At 37.0% G+C, this 16,236-nt stretch overlaps 5 protein-coding genes across 10 annotated transcripts; 3 read left to right on the plus strand and 2 right to left on the minus strand.

Annotated features, from left to right (window-relative positions):
* Positions 1–10: 10 nt before the first annotated feature.
* On the plus strand, positions 11–2,502 carry LOC125189084 (Rhodanese/Cell cycle control phosphatase superfamily protein). Its single transcript, XM_048086276.2, has 4 exons — positions 11–778; positions 1,015–1,120; positions 1,944–2,162; positions 2,245–2,502. Exons 1-4 carry the CDS (start codon positions 96–98, stop codon positions 2,293–2,295), a joined length of 1,059 nt encoding a protein of 352 aa, XP_047942233.1. The 5' UTR covers positions 11–95; the 3' UTR covers positions 2,296–2,502.
* Positions 2,503–2,640: 138 nt separating this feature from the next.
* On the plus strand, positions 2,641–4,561 carry ATG10 (autophagocytosis-associated family protein). Of its 2 annotated transcripts, none has more exons than XM_048086277.2 (6): positions 2,641–2,836; positions 2,908–2,955; positions 3,066–3,152; positions 3,566–3,665; positions 3,993–4,090; positions 4,272–4,561. In XM_048086277.2, the coding sequence occupies exons 1-6, from the start codon at positions 2,684–2,686 to the stop codon at positions 4,473–4,475; spliced, it is 690 nt and encodes a 229-aa protein (XP_047942234.1). In that variant the 5' UTR covers positions 2,641–2,683; the 3' UTR covers positions 4,476–4,561. The 2 variants fall into 2 exon arrangements, with proteins under 2 accessions (XP_047942234.1, XP_047942235.1); XM_048086278.2 differs by having other exon boundaries at positions 2,641–2,818.
* Positions 4,562–4,603: 42 nt separating this feature from the next.
* Positions 4,604–7,780, minus strand: LOC125186724 (bacterial hemolysin-like protein). 3 transcript variants are annotated; one of them, XM_048083157.2, is made up of 9 exons: positions 7,627–7,780; positions 7,424–7,490; positions 7,273–7,352; positions 6,700–6,802; positions 6,448–6,604; positions 6,196–6,324; positions 6,008–6,094; positions 5,200–5,244; positions 4,604–5,051 (listed from the first exon to the last, which is right to left on the minus strand). In XM_048083157.2, exons 1-9 carry the CDS (start codon positions 7,739–7,741, stop codon positions 4,860–4,862), a joined length of 975 nt encoding a protein of 324 aa, XP_047939114.1. In that variant the 5' UTR covers positions 7,742–7,780; the 3' UTR covers positions 4,604–4,859. The 3 variants fall into 3 exon arrangements, with proteins under 3 accessions (XP_047939114.1, XP_047939113.1, XP_047939117.1); XM_048083156.2 differs by having other exon boundaries at positions 7,413–7,494; positions 7,627–7,779; XM_048083160.2 differs by having other exon boundaries at positions 7,424–7,494; positions 7,627–7,760.
* Positions 7,781–9,112: 1,332 nt separating this feature from the next.
* LOC125186449 (alpha/beta-Hydrolases superfamily protein) lies at positions 9,113–12,447 on the plus strand. The gene is made up of 13 exons (XM_048082815.2): positions 9,113–9,356; positions 9,447–9,501; positions 9,597–9,652; positions 9,930–10,030; positions 10,194–10,263; positions 10,681–10,750; positions 10,832–10,888; positions 10,979–11,046; positions 11,141–11,221; positions 11,474–11,551; positions 11,665–11,820; positions 11,946–12,098; positions 12,181–12,447. Exons 1-13 carry the CDS (start codon positions 9,228–9,230, stop codon positions 12,262–12,264), a joined length of 1,158 nt encoding a protein of 385 aa, XP_047938772.1. The 5' UTR covers positions 9,113–9,227; the 3' UTR covers positions 12,265–12,447.
* Positions 12,448–12,772: 325 nt separating this feature from the next.
* LOC125186394 (knotted 1-binding protein) lies at positions 12,773–14,706 on the minus strand. Of its 3 annotated transcripts, none has more exons than XM_048082750.2 (5): positions 14,592–14,706; positions 13,681–13,753; positions 13,440–13,580; positions 13,182–13,255; positions 12,773–13,102 (listed from the first exon to the last, which is right to left on the minus strand). In XM_048082750.2, exons 2-5 carry the CDS (start codon positions 13,726–13,728, stop codon positions 12,958–12,960), a joined length of 408 nt encoding a protein of 135 aa, XP_047938707.1. In that variant the 5' UTR covers positions 13,729–13,753; positions 14,592–14,706; the 3' UTR covers positions 12,773–12,957. The 3 variants fall into 3 exon arrangements, with proteins under 3 accessions (XP_047938707.1, XP_088915916.1, XP_047938706.1); XM_089059790.1 differs by lacking the exon at positions 14,592–14,706 and adding an exon at positions 14,313–14,537 and having other exon boundaries at positions 13,681–13,769; XM_048082749.2 differs by lacking the exon at positions 14,592–14,706 and adding an exon at positions 14,313–14,534.
* Between the last annotated feature and the right edge of the window lie 1,530 nt (positions 14,707–16,236).

Below are 16,236 nucleotides of genomic sequence, written 5' to 3' on the forward strand. Positions count from 1 at the left end.
TTAGGGGCGTTGCATATGGCGCCATCAAATCTTATCATCTAATTTCATCATATCATCGATCCATACATAGGTCCAAGGCAAGTGCATCTATCTCCATGGAGTCTCTTTCCATATGCCTCGCAGCTGCACCACCATCATTAAACCCTTGTAAAAATCCCAGAAAAACAACTCCAAGAACACACTCAAATTGCATCCGCATTTGCAAACTACCCCAACTCTCCAATCACCAATCAATCAACACTTCAACAACCACAATTTCCCCCCATAATTTGTCCCAAAACCTCTCTTTTCTCAATTCCCACAAACTAATCCTCAAACCCCAATTCGCATTCCCATTTCTCGGATTCACCTTCCCAATTTCGTGTTTCGCCTCTGAAACCGCCACCACGACTATCTCGGCTGAAGAAGTTCCCGGCAGAATCAGCTTGGAGTCCATTTTGGTCTCGATCGACAACTTCTTCACCCGCTACCCTTTCTTTGTTGCCACAGTAATCTTCATTTGGCTTGTTGCGATCCCTTTAGTTGAGGAGTATTCGCAGAAGTATAAGTTCATCTCCGCCATTAATGCATTCAAGAAGCTGCAGGATGACCCCACTGCCCAGTTGTTAGATATAAGGGACGATAAGAGCGTAGCTTCTCTGGGCTCTCCCAATTTGAAAATATTGAGCAAGAATGCAGTGCAGGTCAGTTTCCGAGAAGGGGATGAACAAGGTTTTGTGAAGAGGGTTCTCGAGAAATTTGGGGAGCCAAATAACACTACCCTTTGTATCTTGGACAAGTAAGCTTTTGAAGCTTGTTAGTTTTGAAATTATTATTTCGCTGCTTGATGACTTTGATATGCTGGTTGTCTTAGTTAATGAATATCATGATTAATAATCTGCAAGATTTTTCAAGTGCTTGTTGAAATTGATTTGAAATCATCCAAAACCATGTGTGCCGGAGCATTCTTAGTTATCCCTGATATAGAGACTTAAACTAACTTTTGTGTGTGGATAAATTACATGTGTAAGGTAGTTTTGATGGCAACTCTATCAAAGTGGCCGAGCTATTGGTGAAAACCGGTGGTTTTAAAGAGGCTTATGCTATTCGGGGAGGGACCATGGGCAAGCTAGGATGGCAGGTAAACTGCTGCTTATTCTCTTCCATTAAGTGAATTTGTTTCGTGTCCTTTTGATTTAGCTCTTGCAGAAACGAATGTTTGTAACTGCTTGATCTTTGATGGCCCTTTTTAATGTCTGTTGATGCAATGGGCAATTTTTTAGTACAATTCATTTTCGTGGAGTCAATGATCTTGAGCTTTAGATGAATTCTAGCCGTTAGCAGTTTAGATTTGGTCATGAAAGAGGGGAGCTTGGTTTTTGAAAGTATTGCACTATAAGGCCTTAATTTATGGAGTCCCCTTGTAGACCAACTGATTGGGTTGACATGTCTGAACCACTATTAAATTATCTTTTCCATCCAATTGAAAGTTCAGGGATACATTCTATTTTGCTATGTAGTAAAAGATATTGAGTAGGTTAGAGTGCCATTCATTTCTTCAAACCATTTATTGACTCATAAATGAAACGCTTCTTTTCTTTGGCTTCTGCCAAGGCATAAATTGTCAATTGTCATTGAGAAATATTATAAATTGACAGAGTTACAAAATTGAGTTTGCAATATCAAAGATAGTTTGTGCTGCTTAGAATTGTTTTCCGCAGTCTGTACCTCTTTTTTTGTGCTTTAAGTTGAGATATACACAATCTTGCGGTTCAGTTCTGATGTTGCTTTACCTAGAATTTCATACTACAACTCAAGCGTTTCATTTCCACTGGTTAGATATCCACATTTAGTTCTGCATAAGGAGCCTTCTTCTTCCATAGTTGGCTAGATAGGTGTGCAAATGATAGACAATCTATATTATGCTAACTCATGAACAATATTATTTGTATCAAATGCTGCAGGAGATACAAGAGACCCTCCTACCTCCTTCAGTACATATTATTCCAAAGAAAAGGTCCAAAGTGCCAAAAAAACAGGATACAAATGGAGATATACCTCAAGTCAAGGAAAATACAGATTCTCCAGCCAGTAAAGAGATCAAGAATGAGGATGTTAGTTCCGTTAGTCCGAGTGTCAGATCTGAAGGGAGTCCGTCAAGGCCACTGTCTCCATACCCAAATGTATGAAACCTTACTATCTCTCTCTCTGGTGTCTCTCTATCTTGGAACTACGTACTTAGTAGTATTAATCGTTGTTATGCAGTATCCAGATTTGAAACCTCCTTCTTCCCCAACTTCATCAAAGCCAAACTGAGGCTCTACGGCTCTGCAGCTTGTTATTATGAAGGGGGGCAAAACTTCAATTGTCAACAATAGTCCCAAAACTAGAATTGGAACTTATTGTGCTCTCAAAAAACATTATAATTAGATGTAGAGTTTGGCCGATTCCCAAACAGTTTTGTAACTACAATTTTCGTTGTAGAGAAATTATAAATGTCATCATAATTCATGGATTTTTGCATTTTAGGTTGCGATGTAAATTTGATTGTGAAGGTGTCTACAATTCTGATCACAATTCAACCTTTATATTTGGGGTCTTTGCATAAATTCACCTCGTATCGAATTTCGTCAGGATAAAATATTCTAGAGCGATTATAAATAAATCAAAATAGAAGGAAATCATTTTCTGATCCTGAATTGTGATGGTGGAATCTTGGGACGGCACCCTTTCCTTCACCGAGTTCTTCGTTGCAGCTTCCACTTTTTCGGAGCAATGGCGGAAACTCAACTCGTCTCTACCACAATGGACATGGATTCCTTCCCCTAAACGCCCATGGGTTCTCCCTAATCATCAAGTACTTATTTACACCTCCGTAAGTTGTGATGCTATCTCATACGATTTTGACTTGTTTTTGGAAATTTGAAGGCGGGATACTTGGCCCTGGAAAATCTGATTCTTCCCAGGTTATCGGAGGTGGGTTTATTTTTCTTTCGGCAAATGCCAAAATCAAATTCGTTGAAGGGGTTTTGTTGGGCGCCTGAGAAAAGATTACCAAAATTGATCTCTAATATTTGGTTTTGTAGGGAAATACTCATCACAAGAGCGATGTGGCAGAGACAGAAGAGTGCTGTAGTGATTATGGAGATGAAGTCGTTGATACAGCTGTAGTTGTGAGCATGTCTATCGAATATCATCAAACATCTAAGTTTTTATCTTACTGAATCGTCAAAACTTCATCTCTGCCAAATGTGCCTTTTTCTGCCCAATGGTATAAGAACAACTTTTTCACCCCAATAAGGGTTCATTAATCGGCATTTAGGGTTTGATTAGGATGGATGCAGCGAAGGGTACAAACTACAAACTCTGATATGTAACGTTGGGTTTCGAAAGGGATAATGTCGTCAAGTGTTACTTATCTTGCACTGATACTTATTCTTCTGCACACTGGCTCGTACTCGTGCACATCTTTTCCGTTTTCTCTTTGAAATAAAGAGATTAGTGGTTTTGTAGATTAGTTAATTGCTTATCTAATGGCAAAAAGGGATGTAATTCATCCATCTTTGTGGTTTCCGTTTCGTGTTAGGTTCTCAATGATGGTTCTGGAGAACATCGCTACGACCTCCATGTGGTTTATAGCGCTTCTTACAGGGTTCCAGTGCTATATTTCCGTGCTTACCGCAATGGTAAGTTTGACTTTTGGTCCACACGTTTTGTAAAAGTGCACAAGCCAATTATGAGCGTATCCAACTATGGTAAAGCTAGTATTTTATGGGATCTCTTTTTTTTGCTTTCTTGACAGCTGCAATTAGTACTGAAACTTCTGTAAATTATTCACACAGATTAGAATTACTTAATGCTTTAAAGCCAACATTTGATTGACGTAGTATATCTTATGCAACTCTCAGATACCATTGAGTTGTATTTTCTTTCAGATCACCAGCTTTATGATTGTCCATGTTATAACTAAGTGCGCTAAATTTATGCTGAACTCAATTCATGCCATTTTGCAGATGGGCAGCCTCTGCTGCTAGATGTCATTGAAAAAGACATCTCTATCGATTCAGCTAAACTTCTAACTAGAGCCAAGTGGACATTTGTAACTCAGGAGGTTATATTCCCTTCATGCGCTAGTGAATGCTTGTGATGAAAGTTTCCTTAGCTTTAGGCAATTTTTGCTGTGTGTTTGGACTATAGTACAGGCTTTTTGCACCATTTTGCAACGTTGTCGCAGACAGAAGAAGCCTCTTTGTGTCTATAACATTCTTGTGTATGCTATCTCTACACTGCAGGAACACCCTGAACTGGGGCGGCCATGGTATATGTTGCATCCTTGTGGGACTAGTGAATGGATGAAGCTACTCCTAAGCAGTGACGTGTCTGCTGCTCAAAACAGGATCCCTCGAGAAAAATACCTGCTTTCGTGGTTCTCAGTAGTTGGGCAGGTTTTTGGTATTAAACTCCATCTTGAGATGCTGAATCTTGTTGATTCATAGTGATTTGTACTACTAGTTTGTTTGAGCTAGATTTGATAGTCCTGTGCACTCTTTTAAATATATAATGATTTGTTCTTGCAAAATTATACCTACTCAGTACTTATATAGTTATATTGCATGGAAAGTAATGAGTAGAAAATCGAATTCAACTATATACTCATCTTTGTAACATGAACTGTGTGGAATACAAGTACAAAATTATACTCCACTATATAAGTATTAGGAACAAGATCAATGTACTTGAACTACCATACTCATAAATAAGTTACATCATGCCTACAAATTCCAAGAAAAGAAATCCAATTGGTTGGTATCTATCTTGCGTATCATAAGACAAGCAGCTTTTCTTGTAGCAACAAGCACTGCGGGTATGTCAAGTATCCATCACATTGCTGGTTGGCTTTCAACGCAGCGGAATAATTGAGCAAGATCTGCCTTAGGAGGATCTGCATCTTCCATACGGCTGAAGGAAGCCAAAAACTCTTTGTTACCATCAGCCCCCTTCAAAGGAGAATCTATCCAGCCTTGGCATTGAAATCCAAAACCTTGTACACCGTTTATTATCTTAGCAAGAACCTAAATCATCAAAATACATAATAACAAAAAATTACTTCTGGGTTTCAGGAACCAGTATCACTTTTACTGAAAAATTGAAAATCATAGGCATAATAAACCACAAAAACTATGCTGACAGTCAAGAAAAATGAGGCAGGTAAGTGCTTACCTCCTGATGGACTAATGGATCCCTCACAATCCCTCCACCTCCAACCTGAAAGAAATTTGAAATTTAGCCGAGGCTTACATAAACAATGAACCCTAATGGCAGAAATAATACACTTAGCAATAATCTTGTTCCACAGGCAGTACATCATCCAAGACAAAAGACATGAACTCCAAGTTACAGATCACATGTCTTCAGAGGCATCATATGCCAACAAAATACCTTCTCACTCAATAGTATCAAGCACACATGAGTAAATTTCATATCTTATTTCTTGTTGCATATACACATGCTGGGGTGTGATCAATTGCTAACTTTCTTAAGTTGCTAACTTGCTAACTCATCAACACAGTGTATTAAAAATGTAAATACGATGACATTAAAATGTCAACACATAATTTTGTTAAACTTCAATATAATGTGTTGATATTATGTGTTTGACATTTTGATGTCACCGTATTGACATTTTTAATACACTATATTGATGAGTTAGTAGAGTTAGCAATTTAAATAGTTAGCAATATAACGCACCCCTACACATGCTTTACTATGGAAATACAACCCATCTAAATAAGTAGTATGATATATTTAGAAACAAGGATCAGAATGCCCTTGATTGAATAACTACTGTTCCCATACATGTAAGTTGTAACAATGCTAAGACCACAGCATGATTAGAGGACCTAGATTGAATATATCATAAATTCTTTATTGGCTCTAGGATAATAATATAGATTATTAGCAATAAACATAATCAGAAGCCACATTGTGGAAATTATGAACATAGGTGCGAAATTATACTTCCACGTACTTGAGATCTGTGTGCCTCAAATTGAGGTTTAATTAGAGTAACTAACATTGCATCATTCTTCATCAGATTGATAACAGCAGGCATGACCTGCAATGTATAACATATCAGTAGGATCAAGTATATTGCCAATAATTTTAGTGAACAGAAAGAATTCACAAGAAAACCATAAGCCACATCCAGTGACTTACCGTTAATATGGAAATAAAAGAAAGGTCCAAGGTAACTATATCAACTTTCTGCGGCAGTTCTTTGAGATATCTTAAGTTTGTTCTTTCAATGACACTTACACATTCATGCACGCGTATCTTTTCAGCTACCTGAACAGAAACAAGAATCCTAAAATCAGTTAGAACAGTACGGCAAGCAACCGTGCAAGAAACACGAAAATAGAAGTACAATTCTTGGCATTAAAGGATCTGTGGAAAACAATGTAGACATACCTGTCCATAACCTACATCAACACCATAGACAAATGAAGCACCGTATTGGAGCAAGCAATCTGTGAATCCACCAGTAGAAAGTCCTGAGTCGAGGGCAACTTTTCCAGTAACATCAATCTCTAGTAGTTCTATTGCAGCCTCTAACTTATGACCAGCTCTGTAAGTACGTAATTTCAGAAGAGTTTCAATTACTTAAGAGTAGATTTTTAGTAGAAAAGTTATTGAACAGCTCTTATGAGGGAGAGTAATCACCTACATACATATTTTGGAACCTCAGCCTGGATATCCACAACAGACTTATCAGAAATTTGCGCTCCACATTTATTTACCACTTTCCCATCAACAAATACTTTACCTGAGAAGTGGATTTATGAAAATGCAAGCAAATGAGGCTTCCAGGAAACATATAAATACTAACATGTTGCAAACATGAGGATTTAGAAGAAATCAGTAAGAACTGCTCAAGCAAGTAAGTAGCATTTGCTTAAGAACCTATAATGTGCTTAAGCAATCCCTCAAGGCACTAAGAAGCCAGCAGGTTTTCGATGCACCAAATAAGGGTCTCCTAAGCTTTAATTTCTAAATCCAGCTCCTAAGGATTAGAGAGAATATCCGATGAATAAGGTCATAACATTTGTTATAGAAGGATTGGCTTCTTTGCTGTGCTGGTAAATAGATTTTCAGTTACCTACTGCTTCCAACTCACATACAGGACTAAAGATAGCTTATTCACAATTTCCAGCAACACATAACAGATGCTTCATAAGGATACATCACAACATCATGATTCTGGATAGAAATTAGAAAGAATTTCAAGAGAGCTACCCTGAATTATCCAAGACTGTATGAATGTTCGACTGTATTGCTGAAATCTCTCGAGACACACTTCATCCAGTCTCCTTCTCCTGAAAATTTGATCAGCATCACAAGAATAACAAAGAAAAAACAGATTGCATTGCAATTACTTTCTGGGTACTTTGATCTTCTCCGAACTGGAAGCAGCAAAGCTCCTGACAAACCGATGCACCGGCACATTGACCAACCTTACTGATTCAGAAATCATATCCTCAATTAATAAAGGAAAATACAGTTGGTTATGAAGCACAAAGGCAGGAAACAGTTAAAGATGCAGAAGAGTTATTTAACGGAGTTGAGGAAGGGGAGAGCAGTCCACAGTACCTGAGGAAAGAGATGAATCGATAGAGGAGAAATTGGTGAACAAAGTCCTGCCGCCTGAAACAGAGGCGGCCGCGGCAAATTTGAGAACAATCTGTTGCACTGCCATTTTTATCATCTCAAACACGCATTTTCTCCCTACACTCAGCTCGAGCGCGGTTCCGAAGGTATGCTTCCGTTTTAACCAAAAACAATAGGTTTTCATTTATTGGGCCGTTTCAGAGCCCAAAACAGCATGTGCAAGCCAGGCCCAACTCAGATTTAAACAATACTCCCTCCGTCTCACATAATTCGTCTCACTTTGATGGGTTTTAAGAAATGTAATGAAAAGTTAGTGAAACGTGAGTCCTTCTTTTATATATTAATTTTATAATAAAATGTGCGTAGGAATGTGTTAGTGGAATATGAAGTCCACTACCAAAAATGGTAAAAAGTGAAATGAGACAAATTATGTGGGACGGACCGAATGGAAAAATGGGAGTACTACTATCCACTAAAAGCTAGCCGAATTGATAAATAAGGTGTTTAAGCACATAATGGCATGCTCCTAGGATGGATCATGTAAAATAAACTAGGACGTGACTGTAAAATATGATTCTGAATGTGTAGCATCGGGAGGGGTATTGTGCGACTCAGTTGGACAATGGGTGTTGGCTACACAAGGCACTTGAGAAGATGCTCGATACTGCAAACTGAATTGTGGGCAATATATGATGGGATTTTGTTGGTGTGGCAACGAGAGCTTAGAAATACTCTCTCTGTTCCATTATAAATAAAAATTTTTCTTTTTTAAGTTTGTCCCATTAAAAATAAAATATTTCTTAAAATGAAAACATCTCTATCTCTATCTTTTTATATCTCCTACTTTACTCTCTCTTCATTAACTCTCAAAATAACACTATATAAAAACCTGTGTTGATTTTCAAATATTGTATATTTAATAGGACAAAGGGAATATAATTTTGGAAAGCAATAATATGACAGTTGTTCCCTTGCTAGAATCAGATATTAACAGTTCATCGCTTATGAGAACTATAAAATGTACTATCATGCAAAAAGAGTAGACTATGAAAATTGTTCATGTATTTAAAAGTAATCAAGAGATTTTATGGCAAATTTGTTGTGTCAGTTTAACTAGGCACCAAGTGAAATACTGAATTTGTTAACCCATGACCATATCTGCCCAATATAAGGCCGATGTTAGATTTATAAGGCGAAGCCATTTTCTAGTAAAAAAAAATAACTTTGGACTCTTTTCCAGCAGAATTAGCAAAATGACGTGTCATTATTTAATATAACTAAATTAATAATCAAAGCAGATTCTACTTACGCGGGAAATAATAAAAAAAAAAAAGTAAAAACAAATCATGAATTGGATATGTGAGGATCAAATAAAATGGACAATCTAAAACTAATTTTAATGTGTGTAAATATGAGAAAACATAGTGCATTTGATTTTAATGAGAACCAGATAAACCCTATCCCCAATTCCAGTTGACTGATCAAAACCACCCTATGGCTATCCCAACTCCACTGATATTCCACAAAGGAAACAGAAACCAACGGTCTTAACTGTCACCAAAACAGAGCTTCCTTCCAATTCAATGGCACTCTGCTTCTTCTCTGCTTCACTATCATTTCCCAAACGTCACCCTCTCATTTCTACTCCTCATAACATCCCAAGAAAGAGAAATCTACCACTCATTTGCCGATCAAACAGCGATTCCGATGAGGTATACCTATATATTTAATCGTGATGACGACATTTTCTCGAATGCGCTGGAGGAGTCTGAATTTTCCTTTTGCAAATTGGAATTTGTCAGGATTATTTGTTGGATGCTCCAGTTTCAATCGGTGATGGATTTTCCTTCAGTGGGGGTAAGAGATGTGAATCTGAAGCAGAATCACTATGTTCTCATATCCAATAGGAGTATTAGATTTGTTTTATTTTGCTGTTTTTTGCTTTTGAACAGGGAAATACTCAGACGAACCAAGCCCTGCTGATGCATGGTTCAAGCAAGGAAAGATTGTAACTTTCTTCATCTTATTTTCTTTGATCTCATATCAAATTATTATGATTATGAGATCTATGTTTTTGAACTTGTATGACTTTTATATCCCAAAGAGCAAAAGAAAAGAGGCAAAAACTTGTGTACATCACGGTGCATCCACCACAATCAGGGTTTATTGATTCTAGCTAGGATTTATTAACCACAGTCGAGATTTGATTGAGACGAATGGCCTGTACATCTGAACGTATATGAGGGGTTAGTGACAAGTTGTTTCCCCCGTTTTTGCATATTAAGGTGAAAGCACACCCTGTTGGTGGAACTGGTGAGAAGGCCAAGGATCCGATTTTTGGACTTGCTATGGCCGGTTCTTCGCAATCCTCTACTGATCTGTTCAGGTGATTATTTATGCCTTCATTAGACAGTGATCATGTGGTTGTGAGGATGCATTTACATGATTGATTATCATGACAAAGTCCCCAACCAATGCTATTATGCAGATATTGAGGATCGAATATTTGCAGGGATTTCCAATTGAAACGTGCTCATTTTGTGCAATAGATGGTTCTGCGTTGAAAGTGGAAATCCTGCTAACCAGACAGTGATTTTAGTTCATGGTTTTCCATCACAGGTTAGTCTATTAATGTTTTGTTACTTGATGGCATGAAACCTGTCTAAGCTAATATGTGGTTGACGCTTGGTCGAAACTGAAAATTTGCATATAGATAATCTTGAAGAAATTCTTTTGTACAAATTGACTTGTTGCATTGTAGAAAAATGAATTTGACCTATGAAATCATTTGGAAAGAATTGAGGAGCTTATTAATCTGCATCCAAATAGATAAGAACAAGAAGACCAGCTGAATGGTTATCTGGTTTGTGTGTTGGGACACATTTTACTTGAGCCCACACACTAAACCTCTCAGTTTTTCAAAGATATTTGGATCTAGCTACTATTATAGTCAACAAGTTGGGGCTTTATTTTGTTTCACTTTAGCTAATCATAACTACTCCATCTGATAATATTATATTTCACTTTCTCTCGTAGGCATATTCGTACCGCAAGGTTCTACCCATTCTCTCTAAGAATAATCATGTTATTGCTTTTGATTGGCTAGGTAAACCTATATCTCTAAGTTACACTACCACCTGTTTGAATTTGATCTAGTTAGCACACTCAAGTTCTTCTGATCTTGCAGGATTTGGATTCTCAGATAAACCCCAACCCAAATATGGCTTTGACTACACATTGAAAGGCACGAGCTTCAACATTTAAAAATGAAAGTTCACTACATAAGCTCTAAATGTTACTGTGCCATTCCAAATGACGAATTATGTCTTTTCAGAATTTGTAGATTCCTTAGATTCTCTCATCAACGAACTCTCAAAAGATAAGGTTACTCTTGTTGTCCAGGTATATTTAATCTCAGATTACTACTATTTTTTCTGAATTTTTACTTTTGTGATGTGAATTTGATGAAACCTTGTGTCATTTTTGTTTTGGTTAGGGATACTTTTCACCAGTTGTGGTTAAATACGCTCAAGATCATCAGGAAAAGCTTAATAATCTCATCCTACTAAATCCCCCAGTAAGATCTGTTTGAACTCTGTGGCAACTAAGATACTCTCTCTTTTTCTTCTGTTTTTTATTTCATGCTTTAAATCTGGTTTATACTTTCAAATGCCAAAACAAGCTGAATCTGCAGAAAGTGGAACTTTATACCTAAGATTTTAACCTTTGATCTCGATCCCAACATGCAATCCGATAATAATGGCACTTTCAATACAATAAACAACTGTCGATTTTAATATTCCTTAATTTTTTTATGTTTGTACTGAAGCTGACAGTGAATCACGCCAACTTGCCATCAACACTTGCCATTTTCAGCAACTTCTTGTTAGGAGAAATATTTTCTCAGGTGTGAAGTTTGAGCAGTGTTTTTAAATTTATATATTTTGAATGGCTGAAAACATATAGTATTATTTTCCCTTTCATTTCATGGCACTAATCATGAAATCTCACTTCAATCAGGATCCTCTGCGAGCCAGTGATAAAGCCTTGACAAGTTGTGGTCCCTATCAGATAAAGGAAGAAGTTGCAATGGTTTATAGAAGACCATACCTCACATCAGGATCTTCTGGATTTGCTCTGAATGCCATTAGCAGGTCGATGAAAAAGGAGCTAAAGGTGCAATTTCCTGCTATTTCCTGTTTCTTAGGTGGCATTATAATGTTGAGATGAAATTCCTCTTTGAAGGCGACTCCTGATAATGGCTGTGTTCGAATATTAAGAGCATTTTGTTTGAATTGCAGGGGTATGTAGAAGATATGAGAAGAATCCTTGGGGATGAGACGTGGAAGGTCCGAACAAGCATTTGCTGGGGCGAAAGAGATCGTTGGTTAAGCTTCGAAGGTGTGGAAGATTTCTGCAAAGAATCCAATCATCAACTGATCAAAGTCCCCATGGTAATAATACTAATATACTAGTATGTGATTTTTACATTAATATTACATCATGTCTTAAGTGAGTTGGTGTGCGTGTTGGCAGGCAGGGCATCATGTGCAGGAGGATTGCAGCGAGGAAATAGCAAATATCATTGCCAGAATCCTAAGCAAACCAACACGTATATGATTTCGTTTACTCATTCCTAGTAAAACCTATCTACCATCTACTACTATTTTTACCCTGGTCTCAATGGTGAAATCAGCATAGTACTCAGGGAAGAACATTTTTATACTTCTCTCTAGACTTTAGAGGCTCTTCTGTATGATTCGTCTATTTAGTTTCATATTCGACATAACAGATTCATTATCATTGTCTGGATAGCCTTTACTATTATTTCATAATAAGATTATGTTTATTAAACAAGCTGATTTATTCATACTCGCAATTCCATTGGCCCAAAACTACTGGTGTCATCATCAAGATCAAATTCTAAACATCAACATCCATGTTGCATCATAGAATTCTCAAAAAGTAAAACCAATTAGCAACAACTCTGCAACCTACCTACAACATTAATTGTAAAAAGCAAAGTGATGATCATGATAAAAAACTGTAAAATGACAGAAGATATGTTTGTAAAGCACCATGGAAGCACTAGATCTTTAATGGTAGCAGCTGATTATATCACTCACTGTAAAGAAGAAAGTGGAGTAATGATATTCATTCTTTAGTTTTAATCCCAAGAGTTATCTGACCAACAACACTACATCATATACTAGAGCCAGACACAAGATATCAGTAATATTGATACCACTACTATTATCCCAAAAGCTACAAATCGATGTTAACCAAATGGGATCTTCTGTTCGATTATCATGATTACAAACTTTCAGAGCCACCATGAATGTTCTGAATTAGACATATAGCATTTTGCAGCAGAGCATCCGTTTCCTCATTTGCAGTGTCAAGTGCGCGAAGTTCCTTGATCTCCTCCTGCCACTTTTCCATCTGCTCCTTGTGTATTCTGTCACATGTTAGCAGTTAAAGTGTGCGGCCTCACGTTTCCAGTAATTACAGATCACAATTACATTCTATTCACTCACAAAATCATGCGTTCTTCAAATTCATTGCTCAGTTCCTTGAGCATTGACTTCCCTGATTCTAGCAGCTCTGACACCTTCACATAATGATAGTAGGTCGCTCATGTTCAAACACATTATTCAAGAAATGATGCATCATATGTAAATAATTAATGTATTCAAATAAGGTGTTTGGATTCTTTGGAAAAAAATGAGGGGTTGAGAATCACAAATTCCCCCTTCCAGATCTATTACAAATCAATGAGTGCTGAAGTTGTTTACCATCTGAGTGAAGTTATTGATCTTTTCAAGGATGTGAGAGATCTCCATCTCCACCAGTTCAGAATTTGAAGTTACGACATTATCTTCAGCTGAAATCTCTACCATAGATTCATCTTGTAGACCTAACTCTTTTTCTTCAACCTGTTAATGATCATTTTCTCAGTTGTAAGCAAAAAGAAAACTTTTAATCTATCTTATTGCCATCTTAATGCTTATGCATAGAAGAGGGGAGAGGACATACAGAACTCTTCATTCGTTTTGCCATTCCACCAGTGCCTTCAGTTTCCATCTTCAAAAAGAAAGAGCTTATAAAGCTGCAGAAAGAAATAACTATAACCGAATCATCTTTGAGAAGACACTGACAAGACAAGTGTAAAGCAGAAGGCAGCTAATAACCAAAACTACTTGAGCATCCTTTCACCTTGATCATTTTGAGTATTTTATGATTGCATACGAAAATGCACATTTTGACAGGTCTATTCCGTAAGTAGTACTAATTCCGGTTCACTTTTTCACCGATAAATAACTAAAGGAAGAAATTACAGTTTCTGGATGATAGGGGAAAAAACATTGCTATCATTTTCTCATTTCATTCCAACTCAAAAAAAAAAGGCTCTGAAAAAACTCACAGAGAAATGAAAGATGATCCAGTGATTCATAAATCATAACAGTCAGAGTACTAGCAACTTTTAACGAACACAATACTGGAAAGTTACGAAACAAAAGGTCTATACGCCAATGCTGGTAGATGAAAGAGGAGAGTGATATGATAGATTAATAAAGTATTCAATCCATCAAAGTAATCGATGAATTAGCTTAGATTATTTTTACTAATTCATCCTATCACTCAAAGTAAATGTCCTACAAGTATACCTATAGCACAAATTGTGCAATCAGAATCCGCGAATTAATAGCACCAATCCGATAATAGATGCAGAAAAAAACTTAAAAAACCAAATTAGACGTGAAATTCACTAATCGATACAGTAGTGTGCGCATGTGTTGTGCTGTGTGTGAGAGAGATGAAGAAGAGAGTGCGAGAGAGCTCTCTGAGCACATGCGATCGCCGTAGCTGATATTTAAGCACCAATCGGGTTAAAAGGAGAAACAAATCTCAATCCATGCTTCAACTAAAATTAGGCATGAAATTACCAGATTAATCGGCAGAAAACCGTAGGCGACAACTGTGTGTGTTTGGAGAGAGAGAGAGAGAGAGAGAGAGAATGCGATGGCCTCGACAGATAGAACACTCGGGTAAATGCGATGGCGGGGAAAAATCGAATTTATATGCATTGGTTGGCGGGACGAGAAAACTAATGTGCTGCGATCTTTGTTAAGAGCATTTTTGTAGCACAATTTTGCCTGTGGCTTTAATTTGGGATATTCACACGTAATATCCGAAACTTTCAAAAAGTTAGATTTTTCCAACGAACTTTAAATTTGGCAAATAATATCATGAACTTTGCTACTTGTGTGTTATTTTCCACCGGCTATTAGTAAATGACATGTATGTTGAGTTGGCAAATTAAATCTAGTTGGCAATCTACTTAGCAATTTTTTAACTTATTCATCATATTTGGCAAACTGCTAGATGAATAGTCAATGACTTGGCATTTTTCGAAAGCAACACTAAAAAGCTGTGAAATGCAAACGAGAAAGAGAAGAGCAAGCTCAGTTAACATAGGTGTTGTCTGATATCCAATTGTGAGGATATTAAAATGGTGACAGAGGAGCTGATTCCTCCCTCTTGTCTGATATCCATTTGTGAGGATATCGAACGACCCTTCTCAGTACGAGAGCTACCTATGTAATATAGAAAGGCGGCACAGTTGGGCTCAATAGGAATAGAAGAATCGTTTTTTCATTAATTCTTCCTCCGACGTCGTCGATGGAGAATCAAATGAGCTGCGAGCAGATTCTTCCTCTGATTTCGGGCTTCAAATCCCCAACCAAATTGCGAACCCTAAATTGTAAATTGAAGGATGAAATGTTTATGCGATTCTGAAATTGAAAGATAAATCGATTCTGAGATTGAAGGATGAAATGTTTCTGAGATTCTGCGAGCAAATTGACGGATGAATCGATTTTCAGATTGAAAGAACCGAAAATCGTTTTGACAGAATTGAAAATCGTTCGAGAACAAAAGAAAGAGTGCAAAATATCATAAGTAAAACGACACCGTTTTGTCAAAATTTCGGCGAATGCCACATCAACTTTCCGATTACCTCCGGCAAGCCACTTATGCTTGATTTTGCCAGCTCAGCTAGCGGGTGGGAAATAATACACAAGTAGCAAAGTTCATGATATTATTTGTTAAATTTAATGTTCTTAGAAAAAATCCAACTTTTTAAAAGTTTCATGATATTACATGGCAATATCCCTTTTAATTTTAATAAGTATAGGCTTATAGCATAACTTAATATTGAAGGATACGATTGTAATATGTCAAACCCTTTTGGTTTAAGCTACAAGAAGTCCTTTTGAATTCACATAATTTTGAGTGGGTAATAAAACAGTACTTAGTATACTAAATATTAGTAGTACACAATAGTATTTGAATCTGAATTAATGGTACGAATTTTGAGGTGTAAAAATTAGTAGTACTACTATAAATTTGTGTATGGTGGGGTGACAAAAGTATTACTCCTACTCCTAGTAATGAGTTGGGATGTTAATAATAGATTAGGGGAAAGTGGAGACGTGTTCCATAATCCATGCTGGCTGCTGCACAAATGAGTGCTTAATTGTTTTTGGATCTTGAGCTGAGGCAAGGCATTTATTAATTTATATTAGTTCC

Source organism: Salvia hispanica, chromosome 5, assembly GCF_029641045.1.
Source record: "Salvia hispanica isolate PSC_SH4W2 chromosome 5, Shi_PSC_v1, whole genome shotgun sequence".
NCBI classification, from domain to species: Eukaryota; Viridiplantae; Streptophyta; class Magnoliopsida; order Lamiales; family Lamiaceae; genus Salvia; species Salvia hispanica.

Coding starts and splice junctions, on each gene's coding strand:
- LOC125189084 (XM_048086276.2), top strand. CDS start 96: ATGGAGTCTCTTTCCATATGCCTCGCAGCTGCACCACCATCATTAAAC. Junction 779..1,014: donor ACCCTTTGTATCTTGGACAA/GTAAGCTTTTGA, acceptor TGTGTAAGGTAG/TTTTGATGGCAACTCTATCA. Junction 1,121..1,943: donor TGGGCAAGCTAGGATGGCAG/GTAAACTGCTGC, acceptor CAAATGCTGCAG/GAGATACAAGAGACCCTCCT.
- ATG10 (XM_048086277.2), top strand. CDS start 2,684: ATGGTGGAATCTTGGGACGGCACCCTTTCCTTCACCGAGTTCTTCGTT. Junction 3,153..3,565: donor TCGTTGATACAGCTGTAGTT/GTGAGCATGTCT, acceptor GTTTCGTGTTAG/GTTCTCAATGATGGTTCTGG. Junction 3,666..3,992: donor TTTCCGTGCTTACCGCAATG/GTAAGTTTGACT, acceptor GCCATTTTGCAG/ATGGGCAGCCTCTGCTGCTA.
- LOC125186724 (XM_048083156.2), bottom strand. CDS start 7,741: ATGATAAAAATGGCAGTGCAACAGATTGTTCTCAAATTTGCCGCGGCC. Junction 7,353..7,412: donor AAGATCAAAGTACCCAGAAA/GTAATTGCAATG, acceptor TCAAATTTTCAG/GAGAAGGAGACTGGATGAAG. Junction 6,095..6,195: donor CTTTTATTTCCATATTAACG/GTAAGTCACTGG, acceptor TATACATTGCAG/GTCATGCCTGCTGTTATCAA.
- LOC125186449 (XM_048082815.2), top strand. CDS start 9,228: ATGGCACTCTGCTTCTTCTCTGCTTCACTATCATTTCCCAAACGTCAC. Junction 10,264..10,680: donor TTCATGGTTTTCCATCACAG/GTTAGTCTATTA, acceptor TTTCTCTCGTAG/GCATATTCGTACCGCAAGGT. Junction 11,222..11,473: donor TCATCCTACTAAATCCCCCA/GTAAGATCTGTT, acceptor TTTGTACTGAAG/CTGACAGTGAATCACGCCAA.
- LOC125186394 (XM_048082750.2), bottom strand. CDS start 13,728: ATGGAAACTGAAGGCACTGGTGGAATGGCAAAACGAATGAAGAGTTCT. Junction 13,581..13,680: donor CAAAACGAATGAAGAGTTCT/GTATGTCCTCTC, acceptor GATCATTAACAG/GTTGAAGAAAAAGAGTTAGG. Junction 13,256..13,439: donor TCAATAACTTCACTCAGATG/GTAAACAACTTC, acceptor CATTATGTGAAG/GTGTCAGAGCTGCTAGAATC.